Consider the following 21,559-nt stretch of genomic DNA (forward strand, 5'->3'; position numbering starts at 1 on the left):
GGTAAATTTTTATACAGATACATCTATCTCTTCAGGTCATGGTCCATTTTCCCATCTATTTGATGATCAGTTTCTTCCACGATACAAACCTCTCGGATACGAAGATTGGTCTGTAAGTAGGAAGTTCTTATCAATTTTGTCCAATAAGTGTGGCCAAAATACTAGGCTCCTCATGATTTTGGACGCCCTTTTAAATTGACGATAACCAATGATAGACAAGCTCATATTTACCACAACCGAGTTTCCAAACCTTCGTTTTCTGCATAAATGCCAGGCAATGAAATGATGCAGAACACTGTTTAGCAATTAACCATCGCCATGCTAAAAGCGACTAAGTAAAGCAATTCTTTTTCCATTTTCACGGACACTCTAAATCCATATTAGATTATGATAGGTTAAAATGTTTTATGCATCGTAAAGTAAACGTAGTTTTTACCTGTAATTTACGTCCTGGGTATTTTGGTTCATTAGCTGAATATGGTGGACAATTCTATCGGAAATACCTTCCAAAGTTCTAAAACGAATAAAGAAACAACTGTTTACTGCTTTCTGTCAACATTTTTCAGTTCAGAATTCTATAGCCTATAAAGAAGGTCGACCAAACTATAATAAACTTTCTATTTTGGAAAACTTTATTTATTGTAGTCTTGTAACGTGCAATTCTTTCAATTCAGCATGAACTGGGATCCATCAAAATATTTGATGAAATGGTTGATAAGTACAATCTCAGAGGCGTGTTTAGGACTTATGGCTACGAGATGAATGGCCATGACTTTCATTTGATAAAAGAAATGATATATGGTCCACTTGTCCGAAGTGACGACATTGAGGAAAGAGAATACAAACGGGTAAGCTGGTTGGTCAGCAACCTACACTCCCCATTCATGGGCTCTCTCGCATACCAAAAAGAGCACCTGGTGTCAACATTTGGAATTGTATAACGGGATTGGAGCATAGACCCTTTCTATGGTGTCTATGATTGGAGCAAGCGTAATGTTAACAAATATCGTACTTTACTCGGATTTGTGCTCAAAAGTACAGTACTGATCAAGTCAAAATTTGGTATACAACCGCACCTTAATCTCTAACATTTGTGAAGGTAGTTATTTTACCAGAGGGAACAAAAGTTTCGCTTGCAGACTTTTTTATAGCTTGACATTGCAGAAATTCAAATGTATTCACAATTTAGTGCTACAAAGTTACTCGCGTAAGCCCAGTTCATTTAGTATACCGACATTGCTGTTTACAGCGTGTCACCCCTATTTGTGAACAATCAACCCTATTTGTAACAAAACTTAATTTTCAAAAAAACTTTGCCGTATTTGTTGAAATATTAATAAAATATGCATATTTGTATGTTTGGGGGCAATTTTCTTTTTTTTTCTTTGTCAAAACTCATTTTTCCGAAACTGCTTTTGTTACAAATAGGGGTGACATGTCAACCCTATTTGTAACAATTAACCCTATTTGTAACAAAACCTAATTTTAAAAAAACCTTGGCCGTATTTGATGAAATCTTGATGAAATATACATATTTATATCGTTTGGGCAATTTTCCTTTTTTTCCTGGTCGAAACTCATTTTTTTCCGAAAATGCTCGTTAGATTAAATTTCGTTGTGCAGGTTCCTAGGGATAAGAGGCCTACTCGTAAGATATAATTAAGTCGTGCAGATACATGCCAAAAGTTTGTTTCGGGGCAATTTTCACCAATTTCGGTCAAAAATGTTAAAAATCTTGTTTTCTGACCGAAATCATACTAAACCTATATGGGGTTAACTTTTGTTACAAATTGGGTTGATTGTTACAAATAGGGTTGACACGTCATCCTATTTGTAACAATCAACCCTATTTGTAACAAAATTTAACCAACTTGTAACAAAACCTAATTTTTAAAAAAAACTTGGCCGCATTAGATGAAATCTTGATGAAATATACATACTAGTATGTTTTGGGGCAATTTTCCTTTTTTTCCTTGTCGAAACTCATTTTTTCCAAAAATGCTCGTTAGATTAAATTTCGTTGTGCAGGTTGCTAGGGATAAGAGGCCTACTCGTAAGATATGATCAAGTCGTGCAGATACATGCAAAAAGTTTGTTTCAGGCAATTTTCACCAATTTCGGTCAAAAATGTTAAAAATCTTGTTTTCTGACCGAAATCTTACTAAACCTATATTGGGTTAACTTTTGTTACAAATTGGGTTGATTGTTACAAATAGGGGTGACGTGTCACCCTATTTGTAACAATCAACCCTATTTGTAACAAAATTAACCAATTTGTAACAAAACCTAATTTTCAAAAAACATTGGCCGTATTTGATGAAATCTTGATGAAATATACATATTGGTATGTTTGGGGGCAATTTTTATTTTTCCTTGTCGAAACTCATTTTTTTCCGAAAGTGCTCGTTAGATTACAGGTTATCGTTCGCACGGTTAAAGCGATGTATTCGTTGCTTCGCTTCGATAAAGTTTGTATGTGCGATTGTGGCGATGGGGCTCTATGATCAAGGTTGCTAAGTCTGACTCGGTAAAGAAGCAACAACAATCGTGTATTTGCAATGAACTCGCTAGGTTTATTGCTGCACTGACGGTGCGAGGGAAAGAACTGAACAAGACTAGAAAATGTCGCAAACTAAACATGCTTGCAACGAACGTGATAGACGGGACGGGACATGATTGGCGGGAGATTCTAGTCCAGTGATTGGTAGAAAGTCTTTGAAGAGTCTGATGGCTGAATGTATCGCATCCAGGATCCGCATGATCATATTACTACAAAGAGTTCAAATAAACTGTTATTTGTCTTCGACATACTCCCCAACGATGAAAAAGTAAAGGAAAGATTTACATTTGATTAAAATTAAACGAATGAAAATGTTAAACTCTGATTAGATTACGTTCGGTATGAAAGAGTTAGATGAGATTCGAAAGTCTGTGAGTTCCGACATGAGTGCATCTCTGGATGATTTCCTGATGTTTGCCTTCTCGTTGTTGGCAATACATCGTATTTCGTCTGATGGTGTGATTCTCGATGATCAGGGCTCGAAATTAACTTTTTCCTGGTAGTACCATCGGCTACCATTTTCTGAAGTTGGTAGCCCAGCGACAAGGTCTGGTAGCCCTGCATGAATGAAGAGGTTTTTTTGTAAAGGATATTTTTATTTATATCTAGACAATGAAAAATTTATGTTGCATGATTCTATCCCGGAAGTGAATTTTCTAGTCATTTGACATCATTACCTGCAGATCATAGCCCTAGGAGAACGGTATAGCATGTTTAGTGGACAACGGTGACGCCTCAAAGTTTGACGACCTATTCATACATACCGTGACGCAGACTCGGCTTATATGCAAAGTTTGATGTTCGCCATGACAACGACTTTTCACTCAGCACGTGTAAACATAACATGGCTAAAATAGATTGGTTATGAATTTCAGGATGACAACTCGGTAGTCATGTTCCAAATACTTTCGTGGCTATTTTGTATATATTTCTCCACGATAGTACACGATCATGGGATGATCTCGTACACTTCGGAAAGCATAATTTGTGGATGGCCCGACAGCTTTTTCTTTGCAGTTTGAATAATTTTGTGTTTAATTGTGATTGTTCCATTGTGATTAAATAACTATGAAAATGAATTTTCATTGGCCATCATTTCCCGAGCCTGTCATCCTGGTACATCAGTTCAGATAATGATATTTATTGAAAGTTTGTCGCAAAAAAACTTGACTGCACTGTCGCCTCTTAATTGCATAATAAAGTTATAGTATGGCCTTTTTATGTCTAGCTGGGTTGACTGTATGAGCGTCGGTCATCTCACAGCGATCAACATGTCGCCCACTAAGTAATGTCATGTCCCGGGCTTTGGTAGTCCGTGTGGGCTACCATTTCATGGGTTTTGGTAGCCCAAGGGAAAAGTTGGTAGTCTGTGGATGTGGGACTACCGCTAATTTCGAGCCCTGATGATGGTGTGTCGTCCTCTTGCTTCAGTCGAGATATCAATCGTAATACATACGTAGTAATGAAATTGAATGAGAAATGTTCTGTGTAGGCCTATATGGCATCCCAACGTCGACTGGAGGGTTGGTCTCCGTACTTGGTGAGTCAGCGTTGCCAGGGATTTGTTGAGAAAGATTTCCGATATGCTGCATTTTATCGCTGACAGCGGAATCGAGTTCTGCTGGTTGATACCGGACCATGACGTTGTCGGCTGTAGTGACGTGTTTACTGTGTACGTGCTATCGAGAGGAGTGCAAACTGTCGGTCATTTTGTTGAGTATGCAAATGAGTGTCTCGATTCGTTTCCAAGTCGTTGTTTTCATCATGAAGTGTTTCTGGTTCGATTCCGATGAGCTGTAAATCCCGGTAGTTTTCGATGGGGTATTCGACATTATGTGCTTCAGAGTTCACATGTAGAGTACTGACGTCTGAGTCAGATTTCTTGCCACTTTCAATAGGGCCAGACAATAAGTAACGAATTTGGATGATACTGCAGTTGGACCTACACTGCGCACGATGTGGTCCCGACAAAGTTCCAATATTGATCAGCTCCGATGAGTACGTCAACTTCGATTGACTTGGCGTTAGAAACCGGGTGGGCAAAGTGCAATCCCCGTAGATGTCATCATGAGTAGTGTTGTGCAGTTCGGCAGAGATGTAGTTGGGCAGGTTTGACGAGATATCAGGAATAATCAAAGGGTCGAGAGCTGTGATATTTCCGTCAAGTTCATGCAGAGACAATGTTGCACATACTATGGCGCGTAATCCATGCCAAAATTAATACCTTAATACATTTGAGCCAAACTTCATTCAACTCTCGCTCAGTGCGACCCAACTGTGGCCACCTTTGTTCAACTCCGCTCAGTGCGACCTAACTGTGGCCACCTTCATTCGGCTCTCGCTCAATGCGATTCAACTCTCGCTCAGTGCGACCCAACTGTGGCCACCTTCATTCGGCTCTCGCTCAGTGCGACCCAACTGTGGCCACCTTCATTCGGCTCTCGCTCAGTGTGACCCAACTGTGGCCACCTTCATTCGGCTCTCGCTCAATGCGATTCAACTCTCGCTCAGTGCGACCCAACTGTGGCCACCTTCATTCGGCTCTCGCTCAGTGCGACCCAACTGTGGCCACCTTCATTCGGCTCTCGCTCAGTGCGACCCAACTGTGGCCAACTTCATTCGGCTCTCGCTCAGTGCGACCCAACTGTGGCCACCTTCATTCGGCTCTCGCTCAGTGCGACCCAACTGTGGTCACCTTCATTCGGCTCTCGCTCAGTGCGACCCAACTGTGGCCACCTTCATTCGGCTATCGCTCAGTGCGACCCAACTGTGGCCACCTTCATTCGGCTCTCGCTCAGTGCGACCCAACTGTGGCCACCTTCATTCGGCTCCGCTCAATGCGATTCACTCTCGCTCAGTGCGACCCAACTGTGGCCACCTTCATTCGGCTCTCGCTCAGTGCGACCCAACTGTGGCCACCTTCATTCGGCTCTCGCTCAGTGCGACCCAACTGTGGCCACCTTCATTCGGCTCTCGCTCAGTGCGACCCAACTGTGGCCACCTTCATTCGGCTCTCGCTCAGTGCGACCCAACTGTGGCCACCTTCATTCGGCTCTCGCTCAGTGCGACCCAACTGTGGCCACCTTCATTCGGCTCTCGCTCAGTGCGACCCAACTGTGGCCACCTTCATTCGGCTCTCGCTCAGTGCGACCCAACTGTGGCCACCTTCATTCGGCTCTCGCTCAGTGCGACCAACTGTGGCCACCTTCATTCGGCTCTCGCCCAGTGCGACCCAACTGTGGCCACCTTCATTCGGCTCTCGCTCAGTGCGACCCAACTGTGGCCACCTTCATTCGGCTCTCGCTCAGTGCGACCCGACTGTGGCCACCTTCATTCGGCTATCGCTCAGTGCGACCCAACTGTGGCCACCTTCATTCGGCTCTCGCTCAGTGCGACCCAACTGTGGCCACCTTCATTCGGCTATCGCTCATGCGACCCAACTGTGGCCACCTTCATTCGGCTCTCGCTCAGTGCGACCCAACTGTGGCCACCTTCATTCGGCTCTCGCTCAATGCGATTCAACTCTCGCTCTGTGCGACCAAACTGTGGCCACCTTCTTTCGGCTACTCGCTCAGTGCGACCCACTGTGGCCACCTTCATTCGGCTCTCGCTCAGTGCGACCCAACTGTGGCCACCTTCATTCGGCTCTCGCTCAGTGCGACCCAACTGTGGCCACCTTCATTCGGCTATCGCTCAGTGCGACCCAACTGTGGCCACCTTCATTCGGCGCTCTCGCTCAGTGCGACCCAACTGTGGCCACCTTCATTCGGCTCTCGCTCAGTGCGACCCAACTGTGGCCACCTTCATTCGGCTCTCGCTCAGTGCGACCCGACTGTGGCCACCTTCATTCGGCTCTCGCTCAGTGCGACCCAACTGTGGCCACCTTCATTCGGCTCTCGCTCAGTGCGACCCGACTGTGGCCACCTTCATTCGGCTCTCGCTCAGTGCGACCCAACTGTGGCCACCTTCATTCGGCTCTCGCTCAGTGCGACCCAACTGTGGCCACCTTCATTCGGCTCTCGCTCAGTGCGACCCAACTGTGGCCGACCTTCATTCGGCTCTCGCTCAGTGCGACCCGACTGTGGCCACCTTCATTCGGCTCTCGCTCAGTGCGACCCAACTGTGGCCACCTTCATTCGGCTCTCGCTCAGTGCGACCCAACTGTGGCCGACTTCATTCGGCTCTCGCTCAGTGCGACCCAACTGTGGCCAACTTCATTTAACTATCGCCCAATTCCATCCAATATTGTCGCCAACCTATCCAACTTTCACGAAACTCAATGCGACTCGTAACTTCGGAAACAGCTTTCAAAGCAATATCTTTGGTACTATGATTCTATTATAATTAACAGACAATATTCATATCATTAAAAAAATGGGTCATCTAATATTATGAAGTTTAAGGACATTTTGAATGAGAAGACTTACACAGTAGGCCTACAGTTGGTTAGGGAAATAGTACATTGAGAATAAAATTACTGTAAAGGGGAGAAAAATCAAAACAGAATTAGAAACTCTGTTAAATACAACGGGTATGGGAAGAATGACATCATTTTATTCTTAGACTAATAATCGGTATTAAATATTTAAGCAATAAAGCACACCCAGCAACGGTATACATCGAGATTTTGACCAATTCACGACATATGCACGAGTGATAGCGAGAGCATAAAATAATAATAATAATAATAATAATAATAATAATAATAATTTTGTTTGCTTGTAAATGGAGAATTTACATCACATTTGTGGTAATAAAAATGTAATACAAAAATAAGTTAAATTTTTTCTAAAAGGGATCTAGTCGAAATTGAGCGGTATACCGTCGCTTGGTTTAATGTATTGCTATTGGAAACAATATTTGCGCGAACGAACTCCTAATCCATTGAAGACAACAGAATTATTTATATAGCTAGACGACGTGATAACAAGAACTTTGTTGGAACTGTAAATCTGGACTTCCGCAACAGACTTTTGGGTTGAATATTTGGATCCCCCAGGACAATGACAGAAAACATATGAATATATTAATGACGTCATGTGACGTCACTATGATGCCCTGTGACGTCTCGTGTAGTATGGCAAAGTTGGTCACTTTAATGATGGGTTGGCTGCCATGAACCACATTCTGGCACGGTCAATTTGAAGTAAAATCAGAGTCGATAACATAACATAGAATCACCTTCACATAAGTAAAGTAAATGCAATGGACTCTAAATCACGTGTGATTTGTTTCAACTCAAAAGTGTCTTCATTTGAATCGCATGCTGTGGCGCCCATTTCAAAAAGGTTCGCCCCAACCAAGCCCCCCCCCCCAAACACGGAATATCCCCGACACGAATGCGGTTCGCTCAAAAAGCAAGACGAATGCAGAGTCATCAAATGAGTTGAGCTTCAAAGGTAATCTAGGGAGCATGATTCAAACGAGTCGCGGCGGAAAGCGAATGCATTACACGAGTCGCATTGAGTTTCGTGAAAGTTGGATAGGTTGGCGACAATATTGGATGGAATTGGGCGATAGTTAAATGAAGTTGGCCACAGTTGGGTCGCACTGAGCGAGAGCCGAATGAAGTCGGCCACAGTTGGGTCGCACTGAGCGAGAGCCGAATGAAGGTGGCCACAGTTGGGTCGCACTGAGCGAGAGTTGAATCGCACTGAGCGAGAGCCGAATGAAGGTGGCCACAGTTGGGTCGCGCTGAGCGAGAGCCGAATGAAGGTGGCCACAGTTGGGTCGCACTGAGCGAGAGTTGAATCGCATTGAGCGAGAGCCGAATGAAGGTGGCCACAGTTGGGTCGCACTGAGCGAGAGTTGAATGAAGTTTGGCTCAAAATGTAAGGTATTAATTTTGGCATGGATTACGCGCCATAGTCGCACTGTTAATAGCGCGAATCTGTTTGGAGTAATTTCCAAATGTCGACAGGCGCACGTTTACAGAGGTGTTTGGCTTCACATTGAGTTTATCAGCAAATCGTTGAGTTACGAATGTTCTGTTAGACCCTTCGTCGAATAGCACGGTAGCGTTGATAGAGTTCCCATCTCTCGTTGTCATGGGAATGACGGCAGTTTTCAGGAGGACCGGTGGGTTGGGTAAAGACAGCTCCTGTGTGTCCGTCTTCGCTAATGTCACGTGAACTTCACACGTATCACTTTTCTCAGGCTCTGTAGTCGATTCGCAAGATTCGGTCACGTGTAGGGTTGAGTGATGTTTGCGTTGACAAATCTTGCAAGTAAAGCGAGATTTGCAGTTGCTGACGCGATGTCTTCCAAGACAATTGTAACATAGACGATGACGTTTGACAATGTCCAAGCGACGTTTCGTGTCGGTGACAACTTGACAATGACTTGTGTAGTGATTTCCGTTGCAGTAAACACATGTTTTGACTCTCGGTGGCATAGGCGAGCGAGTAGAGTCGACGTTAGTATGAAAGGCAGCGGTGATACAGGGTTGCGTTGAACTATTCAGAACTGATAGTTCATCCAGGGGTACTCCGGCTTGAATGGCGTCGATTTCCCGTAAAATGGCTTTGCGTAACTCTGGTAAAGTCCAAGCCTTGTTTCCATGATCTCTAGCGATTTGTTTCCGAATGTTGTTAGGCAGTTTGTCTCGTATCATCGGAACGAGTAGTTCTCCATAAGCGTTCTCTTCTTTACCAAGTGATTGTAAACCGCGAATATGACTTTCCAAGGTGTCGTAAAAGATTCTCAGACTGTTAATGTCACTAGTAGGTTGAGGTATCTGCCACAGTGCAGTCATGTGCGCATCGATGATCAAATGATTCTGTCCGTAGCGTTCGATGAGTAGTTCTAAAGCATGATCGTAGTTAGAGTTCGTCAGGGCGAGACCGCTAATCGTACGGGCAGCTTCGTCGGTTAAAACGCTGCGTAAGTATGTGAACTTTTGAATGTTCTCGAGGCTGCTATCGTTGTGGACGGACGATTTGAAAGTGTCGTAAAAACTCACCCATTCGAGTACGTTTCCAGAAAATGTTTTCAGCTGTAATTTTGGTAGTGCGACAGTTTTTCTTCGATGTATTTAGGGTAGCGTCGGCGGTGTTTGCTGATGAACCATTCGCATTGTTTGGTTTGTTGTTTCTGATGAAAGCAGTGATCTGATCATTTCTCTCGAATATCTCGGACATGTAGTCGCCGGATTCTTCGCTCGCAGCATCGTAGCTTGCCTCGTCGGTATTGGCTAAAATATCTTCTTCGATCTTCGCAAGAGATTCGTATTTCTGAGTCAGTTGAGTGTTCAATGCTGTGAGTAGCCTGTGTGCTTCAATCTTGTTTGCAGCTGAAGCAAACGTTGATTTGAGGTGTTCCGCAAGGTTGAACAGTTTCGTCATTTGGGCACGTTGTCCCCTACGCTTGAGTTTCAACTTGGCCAATTTCGCAGCCAGTTGGTCGGCTTGAGCTGGTTGCTGCTCCTCGTCAGACATCTTTATCCTGGTCTCGGCACCAAAAATGTGGGGATGGGGTTTTATGATCAAGGTTGCTAAGTCTGACTTCGTAAAGAAGCAACAACAATCGTGTATTTGCAATGAACTCGCTAGGTTTATTGCTGCACTGACTGTGCGAGGGAAAGAACTGAACAAGACTAGAAATGTAGCAAAGTAAACGTGCTTGCAACGAACGTGATAGAAAACCAAAGGAGAAACATTTTGGCGGGAGATCTAGTCCAGTGATTGGTAGAAAGTCATTGAAGTGTCTGATTGGCTGAATGTATCGCATCCAGGATCCGCATGATCATATTACTACAAAAAGTTCAAATAAACTGTTATTTGTCTTCGACAGCGATGTGTGAAAGTGAGCATGCGTGAGTGAGTGCTTCACGAACTCTACAACGTGTGGAGCGGTCTCAGTCAGAAAAATGTAACAACTTAGCCGGCTATTGGGTTGGTTGTTACGAATAGGGGTGACGTGTCAACCCTATTTGTAACAATCAACCCTATTTGTACAAAAAATTAACCCGCATAGAGTTATAGTATGATTTCGGTCAGAAAACAAGATTTTAAACATTTTTGACCAAAATTGGTGAAAATTGTCTAAAACAAACTTTTGCATGTATCTGCACGACTTGATTATATCTCACGAGTAGGCCTCTTATCCCTAGGAACCTGCACAACGAAATTTAATCTAACGAGCATTTTCGGAAAAAATGAGTTTCCACAAGGAAAAAAAAAGAAAATTGCCCCCAAACATACTAATATGTATATTTCATCAAGATTTCATCAAATACGGCTAACTTTTTTTGAAAATTAGGTTTTGTTACAAGTTGGTTAAATTTTGTTACAAATAGGGTTGATTGTTACAAATAGGGTTGATTGTTACAAATAGGGTTGACACGTCACCCCTATTTGTAAAAATCAACCAAATTTGTAACAAAAGTTAACCCCACATAGGGTTAGCATGATTTCGGTCAGAAAACAAGATTTGTAACATTTTTGACCGAAATTGGTGAAAATTGCCCCTAACGAACTTTTGGCATGTAACAATGCACGACTTGATTATATCCTTCGAGAGAGTAGGCCTCTTATCCCTAGCAACCTGCACAACGAAAGTCAATCTAACGAGCATTTTCGGAAAAATAGGAGTTTCGACAAGGAAAAAATAAAAATTGCCCCAAAACATACTAATATGTATATTTCATCAAGATTTCATCAAATACGGCCAAGTTTTTTGAAAATTAGGTTTTGTTACAAATAGGGTTGATTGTTACAATAGGGTTGACACATGTCACCCCTATTTGTAACAATCAACCCAATTTGTAACAAAAGCAGTTTCGGAAAAATGAGTTTTGACAAGAAAAAAAGAAAATTGCCGCCAAACATACAAATATGCATATTTTATTAGTATTTCAACAAATACAGCAAAGCTTTGTTACAAATAGGGTTGATTGTTACAAATAGGGGTGATACTGTCAATCTTATTAATTATGTATAACAGGTAAATCCAATTATAGTATTAGCTTTTAATCTGGCGATCAAGCGATCCCAGGAGTTATGTAATTTTACAATGAAGTAATAATGTTATTAATTATCTGTTTATCTAGTTTCATTAACGTCTAAAGGGCAAGATGTTTCTTGGACACTTCAATAAATTCACTTATGTGGGCATGAACAACAGACACATTCTCGTGTATCTGATATACTAGATTCCACTAATAGTGCCAACCTCTAGGCGATATATATATAGTCAGCTTTTTCGTGACGACTGTCTTTTTTCTGTTATAGGCTGACGCATACACGGCTATCCAGCCAAATCGACAGTTCCTGTACGAGGTGAGTTCTTAACTAATTACTGAACGGAAATAAAAATATTATCCGTATATAAGCTGCATTAGTAATGTCAATTGGTATTGATATTCTGCTGACCACCTGCTGTGAGAACATATATGTGTAAGCCATACGTACTCGCAAATGGCTATCATGACATTTCATAATAAAATTCTATGCTAGCACTGTGAGCTTTCTGAATTGTGCATGGTCGTAGGGGTTTTTGCACAGGTGTTGTTGTATACTCAACAGAAAATAATACTCTAAAGCTTTTGGCATAATTAGTGATAAATCAAAATAATTATTACCAAAATGAAGTATTGCAGTATCTCTTAACTCATTATCTTGCTGTTTAAATATACAATACTGTTCAGCTTAATAGAGACTCCAAAATCGAAAATATAAATGTTTAAACTGATGACATACATTTGGTATGAGTCACCATATAAAGACTACATAAACCAGTCGACTGAGTTCCAAGCAGACAATCTAAATGACGCCATGCAGTCATGAACAAACACAACAGCTCTCGTTTGTAGGTTTCGCTTCGCTGGTACTCGATGGCTTCGCTGTTAACATACACGGCAATCTTCCTTCAGACAAACAGCCAACCATGGACAGTAGAGGGTCTTCCCCCTCTATTGTCTATGAGCAAACTGACTTCTTGATATCAGTGACTAGCATTGCAGGATACCGTACTTGCATGTATATATCAAGTAATAAAGTCAAGAGCAAGCAAAAATAAGTTCTGAAGCACTCGACATAGAAGTTTCTCAACTTTGCTAATTTTCAAAAAGCACATGGCTGAGCGGCTCGTTTGTTTGTCTTCCCAAAGCAACATGGAGAAAGTTACTCTCTCACGATGTCAGTGACGACAGTATAGCGTTCAAATTGACGGTATGTTACAAACTGCAACTCTGTTATATCAAGTTCAGTAATATTTACCGGACTGAATGATTCTTTATGAGTTGCAACACAGCATGAGCAGGCATCAATGGCACTTTATGGACAGAGTCTTCGGGACCATTAATTCACAAAACTCTAACAAACTTGTTTCAAATTGAAGTATAAGTTGCTTTAGCTACATAAGCTTATCTTCATGACAGTACATCATAAAAGTACGATGGCTTGGATTAGAGACTTGATTTTTTAGTCACTAAGAGCGAACACTGTATGGTGTCACCAAATCCGCCATATTGTTACAACACTCTGAATGAATACACAGTTATGGATTATGGATTGGTATGATTGCGATTATTTTACACAGATTAGGTATCAAAGCACCGATGGTGGCGCTGTACATATGATACAATTTACATAACAAAGGATGTATTACATTATGTTCTATACTGTTTATTTTGATTACATTAACGTTGTTGGCTTTTAAATAAAATTATCCCTTATACAATGTAGATTGTGGCTAATAAAGCGAATCAGATCGACGTTGATAAGTGGGACTATTTTGCAAGGGACAGCTATCATCTAGGTGTGTCATCCAATTTCCTGCACGATCGATTCATCAAGTTTGCACGTGTATTGCAAGTTCCACAGAAGGGCGAGCGAATGAAAGAGATATGCTACAGAGATAAGGTTGAGTATAACTTTGTCGTCATTCGCACACATAACGATGAAACGATCAATCCTAGTGTCATGATATAGTGAATACATCTTTTTGAAGCAAAAGTCATTAGTTTTACTATTAACGAATATTGTTCTAGATAAAGTCATCTTTTATGATTTAGCAATACAGTAACGTTTCTTCTGATATAAGGATCGAATAGATTTTTAGTGATAGCTTTGTCAGTATATTGTTATCGTGTTAAGAAATTGCTGTTTTCACTACACTTGCTTACCTGATAATTAAACATTATCACATAATGTAGAGTGAATCGTTTCTGCTACAGCAATTCTCTTACAGTGACTATTTGTGTTTTCTTCCGTTAAAATTATTAAGGTTATACTGTTTTACAGGAGGCACACAGTGCATATGAGATGTTCCACACAAGATATCGTCTCTATCGTATGGCATGTTTTCATCCAGTTACTGTAGCAGTTGATCTAATGTGAGTTTTTCTGCACTCAAAATTCATAAACTTACCAATACCAAAATATTTGATATTCGCATGAAGAATACTCCATGTGAAGGCTCATGTCTTTTATAATATAAAATCGGCTATATTTTTATTTCAGGCGCCTCGATATGACTTTGCAATTCATATCGTGACGAATTGTGCGAGATCTTGTAAAGAAACTTTCAAAACCAAAGTGTATGAACAGCGATAATACATTTTTAAAAATAAGATAACACCTGGTAGAAATGGAACGTTTATACTATTTACAATTTCCAGATCTGTGACGCACTTATTGAAGCTGCTCCTCATCTGACACTGACGAAGCCTAATGGGTTAGTTTCATTATTTATTCAATATTTTTCCCGGAAATAAAAAAAATCTTACAAATCTGGCACTACAATGTGGCTTCCTACTTTTTTTAAATATTATCTTTCTCCCAGTTAAGCAATGCATTCATTGTTCATTACTTTGATAAAGTTTGTGAGTGATGGCCATAGTGAGTGTATGGATGTGGATGCTTCATGAACTCTAAAGCGTGTGGAGGGGTAGCAGTCAGGAAATTGTAACAACATAGCTCGGTTATTGAATGGGGATTTGGCCAAGCGGTTTTGACTGTGACGTCTTGGCTGGGTGACTGGATACCGTACGTTGTGAGTTCGAATCCTATTAAAATTTACTGAATTATACATGAGATCACAAAAGGAATGTTGCTTTCTTTGAGATCAAATCAGTAAGAACAGAGCGTTTATCCGATAGCTACTACTGATGTAAGCTGTGGCATAGGGTAAAGAAGATGTATGCAAATCTTATCTTCAAAAGGGACATAATTATAGAAAACCGTAACTATTTATCCGAAATGTCCAAACTTATACAAATAAAAGACGATCGTTGAATTTTGGCTGACCTTATAGGATCGTAGAGAGTACGAGATAATGCTTTTAGTCAGCATGGTGTCGAAATAACCTGCGGCAATTTATATACCCTGGGTCAATCTTCCTGTGGAAGATTGCAGAATATTTATATTTCCTTATTCAAATCACATAACCGAGTAGCAACGGAGATTGCTGCGACCGTTATTCATATTACTAATTCTCATTCATACCTAGAGAGAAGTTTGATATGCTTATGATTCTACAAGATATGGAGGCTTACCGAATGTTGGACGATACCATCTTAAGTGTAATACGGCGTTCACATGGAAACGTTAAACTCACCAAAGCCAGAATACTACTCGAACGGATCAAAAAGAGAATTGTACAAGCTAGTTCGAAGGATAAAGTTAGAGAAAGATGCTAAAGTCACCGAAAATGTAAGTTGTGTAGTGTACACTACCCTGCAAATCAGCTTCAGAATAAGACCGAACAAAAGGCAAATGTTAACTGAATATGTCACATTTACCAAAGCCACAATACTACCTGAACGGATTCAAAAAAGAGAACTGTACAAGCTAGTTCGAAGGATAAAGTTAGAGAAAGAAGCTAAAGTCACCGAATATGTAAGCTGTTTAGTGTACACTACCCTTCAAATCAGCTTCAGAATAAGACCGAACAAAAAGCAAATGTTTACTAAATATGTCACATTTTAAAGGTATACAGTCACCTGTAATCTAAATATGCCGATATGTGGTCAAAGGGGAGTTCCTTGACATACAAATACCCATGTTTTTAAAAAGCGGCTACTCGCTTAAAATCTGCGATTGGTTAGATTTTCTCTCTCCATGGTAACTGTGGCAAAATTGGAACAGGTGACAGTATACCGTTAATGAGTCTAAAAAAACCATACGGTCATTTATCTTTCGCTAAAATAGTCTAACAATAACAAGTCCAAGAACGTCGTTCTACTGTCATCTCGAAAAAACAAAAGTGGCAAACTGAGATACGCTTCAATAAAGATGAAGACGTGAACAAAGAATACATTGTAAATTACCTGTTCAGAGAAAATGTTATCGTACGCAAGACAAGTTGACATGAAAAGCACATTCAATCGATCGACATTGAAGAATAAGAAACTAACTGACTATACTTAGTTGCAATACTCGTCAAATGAATATAAAGTTGATGTACTCATTGTTATTTATTATTTAACAAGTCTGTAAAAATATTTAACCCAGTTAACTTGAAAGGCTGTTTGGCTTTCATATTTGCATGATGCAAAACACTATGTCTATCGTAAGTATATCGGAACACTATGCGTCTGATTTCTTTAACGATGTGAGCGGCACGTCGACGTGATGTCCTTTGACACATGACAATTGAAGCAAAATTCTGCAGCCAAATTTTGTAAATTGCAATTTAATGTGCAAACGTTGAATAGATTGGAGCATAATTACTGTTTTAGTTTTTCCTTATCGTGTCAAGATATTTCAATATGAAATTCCACAATTTGAAATTAAATGTGAATTAACTCTTTATCATACTTAAATTTTTCATTGCCTTTACTGTTCAGGATGTGAAACTTGAAGATATAGTAAAAAAAGATGACAGCTTAAAACTTGAAGATATGTGTTTTAAGGTAAGCTAATGCATAATTGCACAGCTGAAATAAAACAAAAGAAAGCATTTGGCCATTTGCAAAACGATCACGTCGTATCTCTTTCCTATGGAAGAGCTTACATAATCTATTGATCAGTATGTGAGCGTGTTGATAATTATCATTACATTTTGACATGTCCACCCTTCAGGCAAATATATCATTGCAATGCAAATATCTGTTGTAGATAATTTCATTTGAAAGGGGATACGACAGGTAGTTAGACAAACCTTATTTGCATCTCACTGTAGATCTTTACATATATTTTGGCATCAAGCCGGACAAACTCTAGCCAGTTACAGTCGGTATGAGAACGAAATGCTGTGGTCTATAACATATCCATTATATAACAGTTATTGTATTTCCTAATAGCTCTGGAAACAGACTAAGGGGCAGAATTTATATTTTAAATGTTGTCAAAACGTTCTTAGTTTCGTACTTACATTGGTAATTTCAATGTTGTTTATCATTATACAGATTGTACTCTTGACTACGGGATGGGTGACAAAATCCTGTGGACAATGTTCTGTTCTACAGCAAAAGAGATCCAGAACCTAGACCAATTCCACAGGATGAGGTTAAGTATACCATGTCGTTTTTTGTAAAGGATGGAATATACTAGTTATTACCATGTTATTACATTTCAATTTAGAAAGCTAAGAAATTCACGCTGGAGGTTCCCAGTTTGCGTGTCTAGTTAGTCGTAATTATCGCATATATATATATGTATTTTAGATAACGGATCATTCCTGTAGCTACATTGATTAATTATCTGGATTTCACAAACTTAAACAATACATAATTGAGGCACAATATAAAGTGTCAGAAATTCTCTACATGTGACATCAACTGATTTAAAGTTATACAGTCACCTGTAATCTAATATGCCCATATATGGTCAAAAGGCCGTTCCTTAGAATTCAAAATACCCATGTGAGGGCGCTGTTTTGTAAAAAGCGGCCCCGCTTAAAATCTGTGATTGGTTTAGATTATCTCTTACCATGGTAACTTTGGTGACAGTATACCTTTCATTGAGTTTTTGATAAGTGGCAGTCTGTTAACCGGTTTAATTTGATTACTCTTACACTATTTCTCAAAGGTGTCTTATCTGCTTCCGAAGACTTTCCAAGAATGTCAACTCTTTATATATGTCAAAGACTCCGCCAAGAAGGAAGTGGCCTCTAAATGTGTTGATGGATGGGTTCAACATCAAACCTGGATACCCGTAAGATATATTAAAAATATGTAGCATTGATAATACCACATTATCAATGCTGACAAATCTACGCTATTGAACAAACGCTCTGCGTTGGTTTTAAATGTATCCACCAAAACAATATTCCTCATCAAATTTCAACGCCTCCTAGAAAAAACAATACAATGGTACGTCACGACCATATATAGCAGAGTGTTGGGCTAAGGACATTTTAGTCTGTCTGAGGCCGATGGCTAGGTCGATGGCTTGTCTACCTGTACAAAGTTAAAGACAAATGTATCAATATCTTCACGTGCGTACGTGGCCGCGTCAGTCGGATTGTGGCCGCGTCATTCGGACAACACAGCAGCCATGCCATTTATCAATTTGTCATAATGTGTGACTTACTGAATGGATGAAATTTTAAAATGATACTTTGAACTCCGTGTACAAATATTTTTCTATTCGTTATCAACAATATCTATCCTCATGTAAAAACTAAGTGGAGTCAAATTAGTCGTTATAGGGATTGCCTACACAAAACCTTCACTAAAAGTACTGATTCGATAGATTTTAGATTAGGTTTGTAGTGTTCCTTAGGTGACATACCTAATGTTAAAATTTGCATTTCTAAATAACTTGGTCATTTTTTTGTAATCTTAGATCAATACGTATCTTCTCTGGAAACTAGTGTGTAGGTTTCTAATTATCCAACTCATTCGGATTCACTGACATTAACACAACTTTTTATATTTAATTTTAAAGCGTTTTTCAAATTCAATGAAGAGTCCAAGTCTTACACCAACTATCCAATTACTCTCAAATAAAGTATATTTGATCCCAGACATGATCTCTAATTCTGAATTATTGAAACTGATGCAGAATTGTTTTGATATTAATTTTTAAAGAATATCTTTGCTAACGCTTCTTTAAAATAAACCGTTCTTTGAAAGTTATCGATGACTAGCCTTTTGAACAGATATTCTAGTTTTGTAACATGTCTTAGATGTAATATTCTCTTCAGTTGAATCATCAAATCGTTGCACAATTACCATTGTTTGGCTTCAAATGGTCAGTATAAAGTTTCTTCCATGAATTCCTAAATACTAGACGGTATCACAAAATTAGAATCGTTGTTTTCAGTAAAATTACAAGCCGAAAGGTTTCTCGTTTATTACAGGAAAGGGCCTTTAAATTCGTTTAAACAGGATCACGATTGGAACTAATTTTGGATAATTGGATTTTCTTATTTTTCAAATTTCTCAAAAGTGTTAGGTGCCGTATAGCTGAATGTTGCAATGTTGCAAATTACTCATAAAAACAAGTGTGTAATATAAAAAGAAAAGCAGATGAGATTACATTTGTAGATTAAATCGACATTACTTCACCATCCAATTATCCCAAATTAGTTCCAATCGTGTTCAGGACAGTTCATTCAAACACGGTTGGAACTAATTTGGGATAATTGGATAGTGAATTAATACTGATTTAATCTGCAAATATAAGCTCATCTGCTTTTCTTTTTAAATTATCCACATGTTTTATGCGTAATTTGTAATATTGTAACATTCAGCTATTAGGCACCTTGACTTTTGAGAAATTTGAATAATGTGAATCCAATTCTCCCACGTTAGTTCCAATCGCGTTTAATCAGTTTATATTTCCACATTTCTACATTTCATTTGAGTATCTTCTTCGAGCAATGAAATTCAATACATCGTTCAGAAACTTAAACATGAAAGCTTTTTGTTCGGTATTGGAAGGGTTGAGACCTTTCAAGCCTACACTTCTACTTATATCAACATTTTCGTTTTCTTTACCTTCAGAAACGTGAGCCAGCAACACCCCCAGTTAGCAAGTCCACGAAAATTAAATGTCCGCCGTCGACATCTGAGAAGAGAGCTAGTTTCGAAGAAGGTGGTCTGAGTGAAACCAAGCGTGCTAAGCTACAAGAAGACGAACATATCTAAACTCATTATTTTGCTTGTTATATGTCAGAAAACAAGCAAAGTGATCTGAGAATAATTTTGCTTTAGAAAGAGAATAATTCCCGTCCACCTTGGTAGTAATAGTGCTTTATAAGAGAATACACGCAATGCAAACCATTATTGTACAATTGGTCAACATTTCTTTGCCCAGTCTTCCATACAAAACAGATTTCTGTCAAATATAGAATTTATGAATTGTGTTAACTTTTACCAAAAGCAATCGACAGTATATAACTATCGTTATATATTGTGGCAAAAGTTTAACTTCATATGAAATCGACAACAAAAGTGTTTAATATACGACTTGTATGTGTCTATCAAACTGACCTGATTGTGAAGGATGTGACAGACTAAATAAATAGGTACACGCAGACCATTTAATATGAACGAAAATGGTTTCCTTGGTGGGGAGGGGGTCTGACTTTATTCTTTGTCCCTAAACCTAACCATAACGACACCCTTGTTACTAGTGGTTCATGCAAAACGCAATATGCGTCAAATACTCTGCATTCATACATACAGACCGTTTAATATTCAAAAGTCAATTAATATTCAAAAGTCAATTAAAAACTATTATCTTGGCAAATGAGAAAATAACCTTTGATGTTGCTTTTATTCACATGTATGTTATTTTTGGGCCTTACAGTTTTTATAGATTTTAACCCTAATATTTTGCTTTCATTGTTTAAAGGACCCAATAGAAGATTACAACCTTAATGGGTCAACTTCTCGATTTGTGCTTGTAAATGGGAAATTCTTCATTGCGAACAAATAAATAAATAAATAAATAAATAAAATAAATAAATAAATAAATAAATAAATGAATGAATAAATAGATAGATAAATAAATTCGTGTCTGAAATGTCAACTAGGTCCTACTGTTTAACATGAAGTTGGAAGAAGTAAGAGTTACACGATTGATCCAGGCAGTAAACTAAATTTCCGCAAGTATTCTACCAAACAAGAAAACTTTATTTTATCAAGAACGATACTAAATAACCAATATGTCAAGACTGATTAATTCAAATCATTGGTTTAGCGGAGAAATAGCTAATTGTTTAAAGAGCAAAGAATACCGACGTTTAGTAAAACGTTTCGTAGTAATCATGAGGTGGACGACACGCAAATGTTCGAATATCATTAAGAATCTCTGAGAAGTATTGGCCAAGCTTATAATATTCTAATGACCGCACACATTATTAATGATGACGTATTCTGCTGTTATGTGACTTATAGTGAATTTCTGCTGCAAGTGGTCTTCCGAGTTGTACTGTTTGTTGAGTTGCTGTAATAGAAACTCGCCCACTCTACCCGGCGTCTTGAGTTAAGTGTCTTTCATCTTGTACTCCACATTGCCAGTGTTTTACTGCAACAGTCTTGTGTGTTTCATTGCACCGGTTACTTAGTAGTAGTTTGTAACTTTCCTTGTTTTTAATTCAGGCTTGATCATTACATGTATGCACAAAGCGTTTAAAATCATGTCTCCACGTCGTGCTTTATTCTTATGCAAAGTAGCCGATGGATAGGTAAAATTAGCATAATTAAAGCTTCACCTGTATGAATTATGCAATTTTTTTACACCTATTGACACCTTGATTAGGGCTTCGTAAAACCCGATGTCTTGCCTTCTAAGGAAGTCCCTTCTGAACAAACACCTGGATTTGTGATCTTAATTTTATAGCTCTTCAGCGTGGACCGAATCTATAGGCTGTTTTTTCGCAAGCCATATAAATGATCATTGCATAATGATATTATAATAAGGCTATATTAGTATCCTAAATCGTAAATCGGTAAAAATAGTGTCCTAAAAAGTGACCATAGATTTTGTCAATTTGTATCTTGCTTTACGAATACATCAGAAGGGCAAAATTTTAGTATGCGTATTTTGCATTATGTAACACTGTTTTGTTTATGTGTGTCTTATGTAGCCACAGCACTTGATC

The 21,559-nt window shown here is 39.2% G+C and overlaps 1 protein-coding gene and 1 long non-coding RNA gene across 2 annotated transcripts; both read left to right on the forward strand.

The window, feature by feature from the left end:
* The first annotated feature begins 40 nt into the window (after nt 1-40).
* On the forward strand, nt 41-20,404 carry LOC139137586 (deoxynucleoside triphosphate triphosphohydrolase SAMHD1-like). Its single transcript, XM_070705767.1, has 5 exons — nt 41-112; nt 675-848; nt 11,791-11,838; nt 13,246-13,422; nt 19,455-20,404. The coding sequence occupies exons 2-5, from the start codon at nt 708-710 to the stop codon at nt 19,596-19,598; spliced, it is 510 nt and encodes a 169-aa protein (XP_070561868.1). The 5' UTR covers nt 41-112; nt 675-707; the 3' UTR covers nt 19,599-20,404.
* LOC139136244 (uncharacterized) lies at nt 14,152-16,415 on the forward strand. Its single transcript, XR_011553167.1, has 3 exons — nt 14,152-14,236; nt 15,011-15,213; nt 16,350-16,415. It is a non-coding gene; the product is annotated as an uncharacterized lncRNA (long non-coding RNA).
* Nucleotides 20,405-21,559: the final 1,155 nt, after the last annotated feature.

Source organism: Ptychodera flava, chromosome 7 (assembly GCF_041260155.1).
Source record: "Ptychodera flava strain L36383 chromosome 7, AS_Pfla_20210202, whole genome shotgun sequence".
Lineage (NCBI taxonomy): Eukaryota > Metazoa > Hemichordata > Enteropneusta > Ptychoderidae > Ptychodera > Ptychodera flava.

Bases quoted from the DNA above. Each gene is read 5' to 3' on its own strand.
- LOC139137586 (XM_070705767.1), top strand. From the start codon at position 708: ATGGTTGATAAGTACAATCTCAGAGGCGTGTTTAGGACTTATGGCTAC. The intron at 11,839-13,245 runs GTGAGTTCTTAA...TATACAATGTAG, and splicing joins ATCGACAGTTCCTGTACGAG to ATTGTGGCTAATAAAGCGAA. The intron at 13,423-19,454 runs GTTGAGTATAAC...CTTTACCTTCAG, and splicing joins AGATATGCTACAGAGATAAG to AAACGTGAGCCAGCAACACC.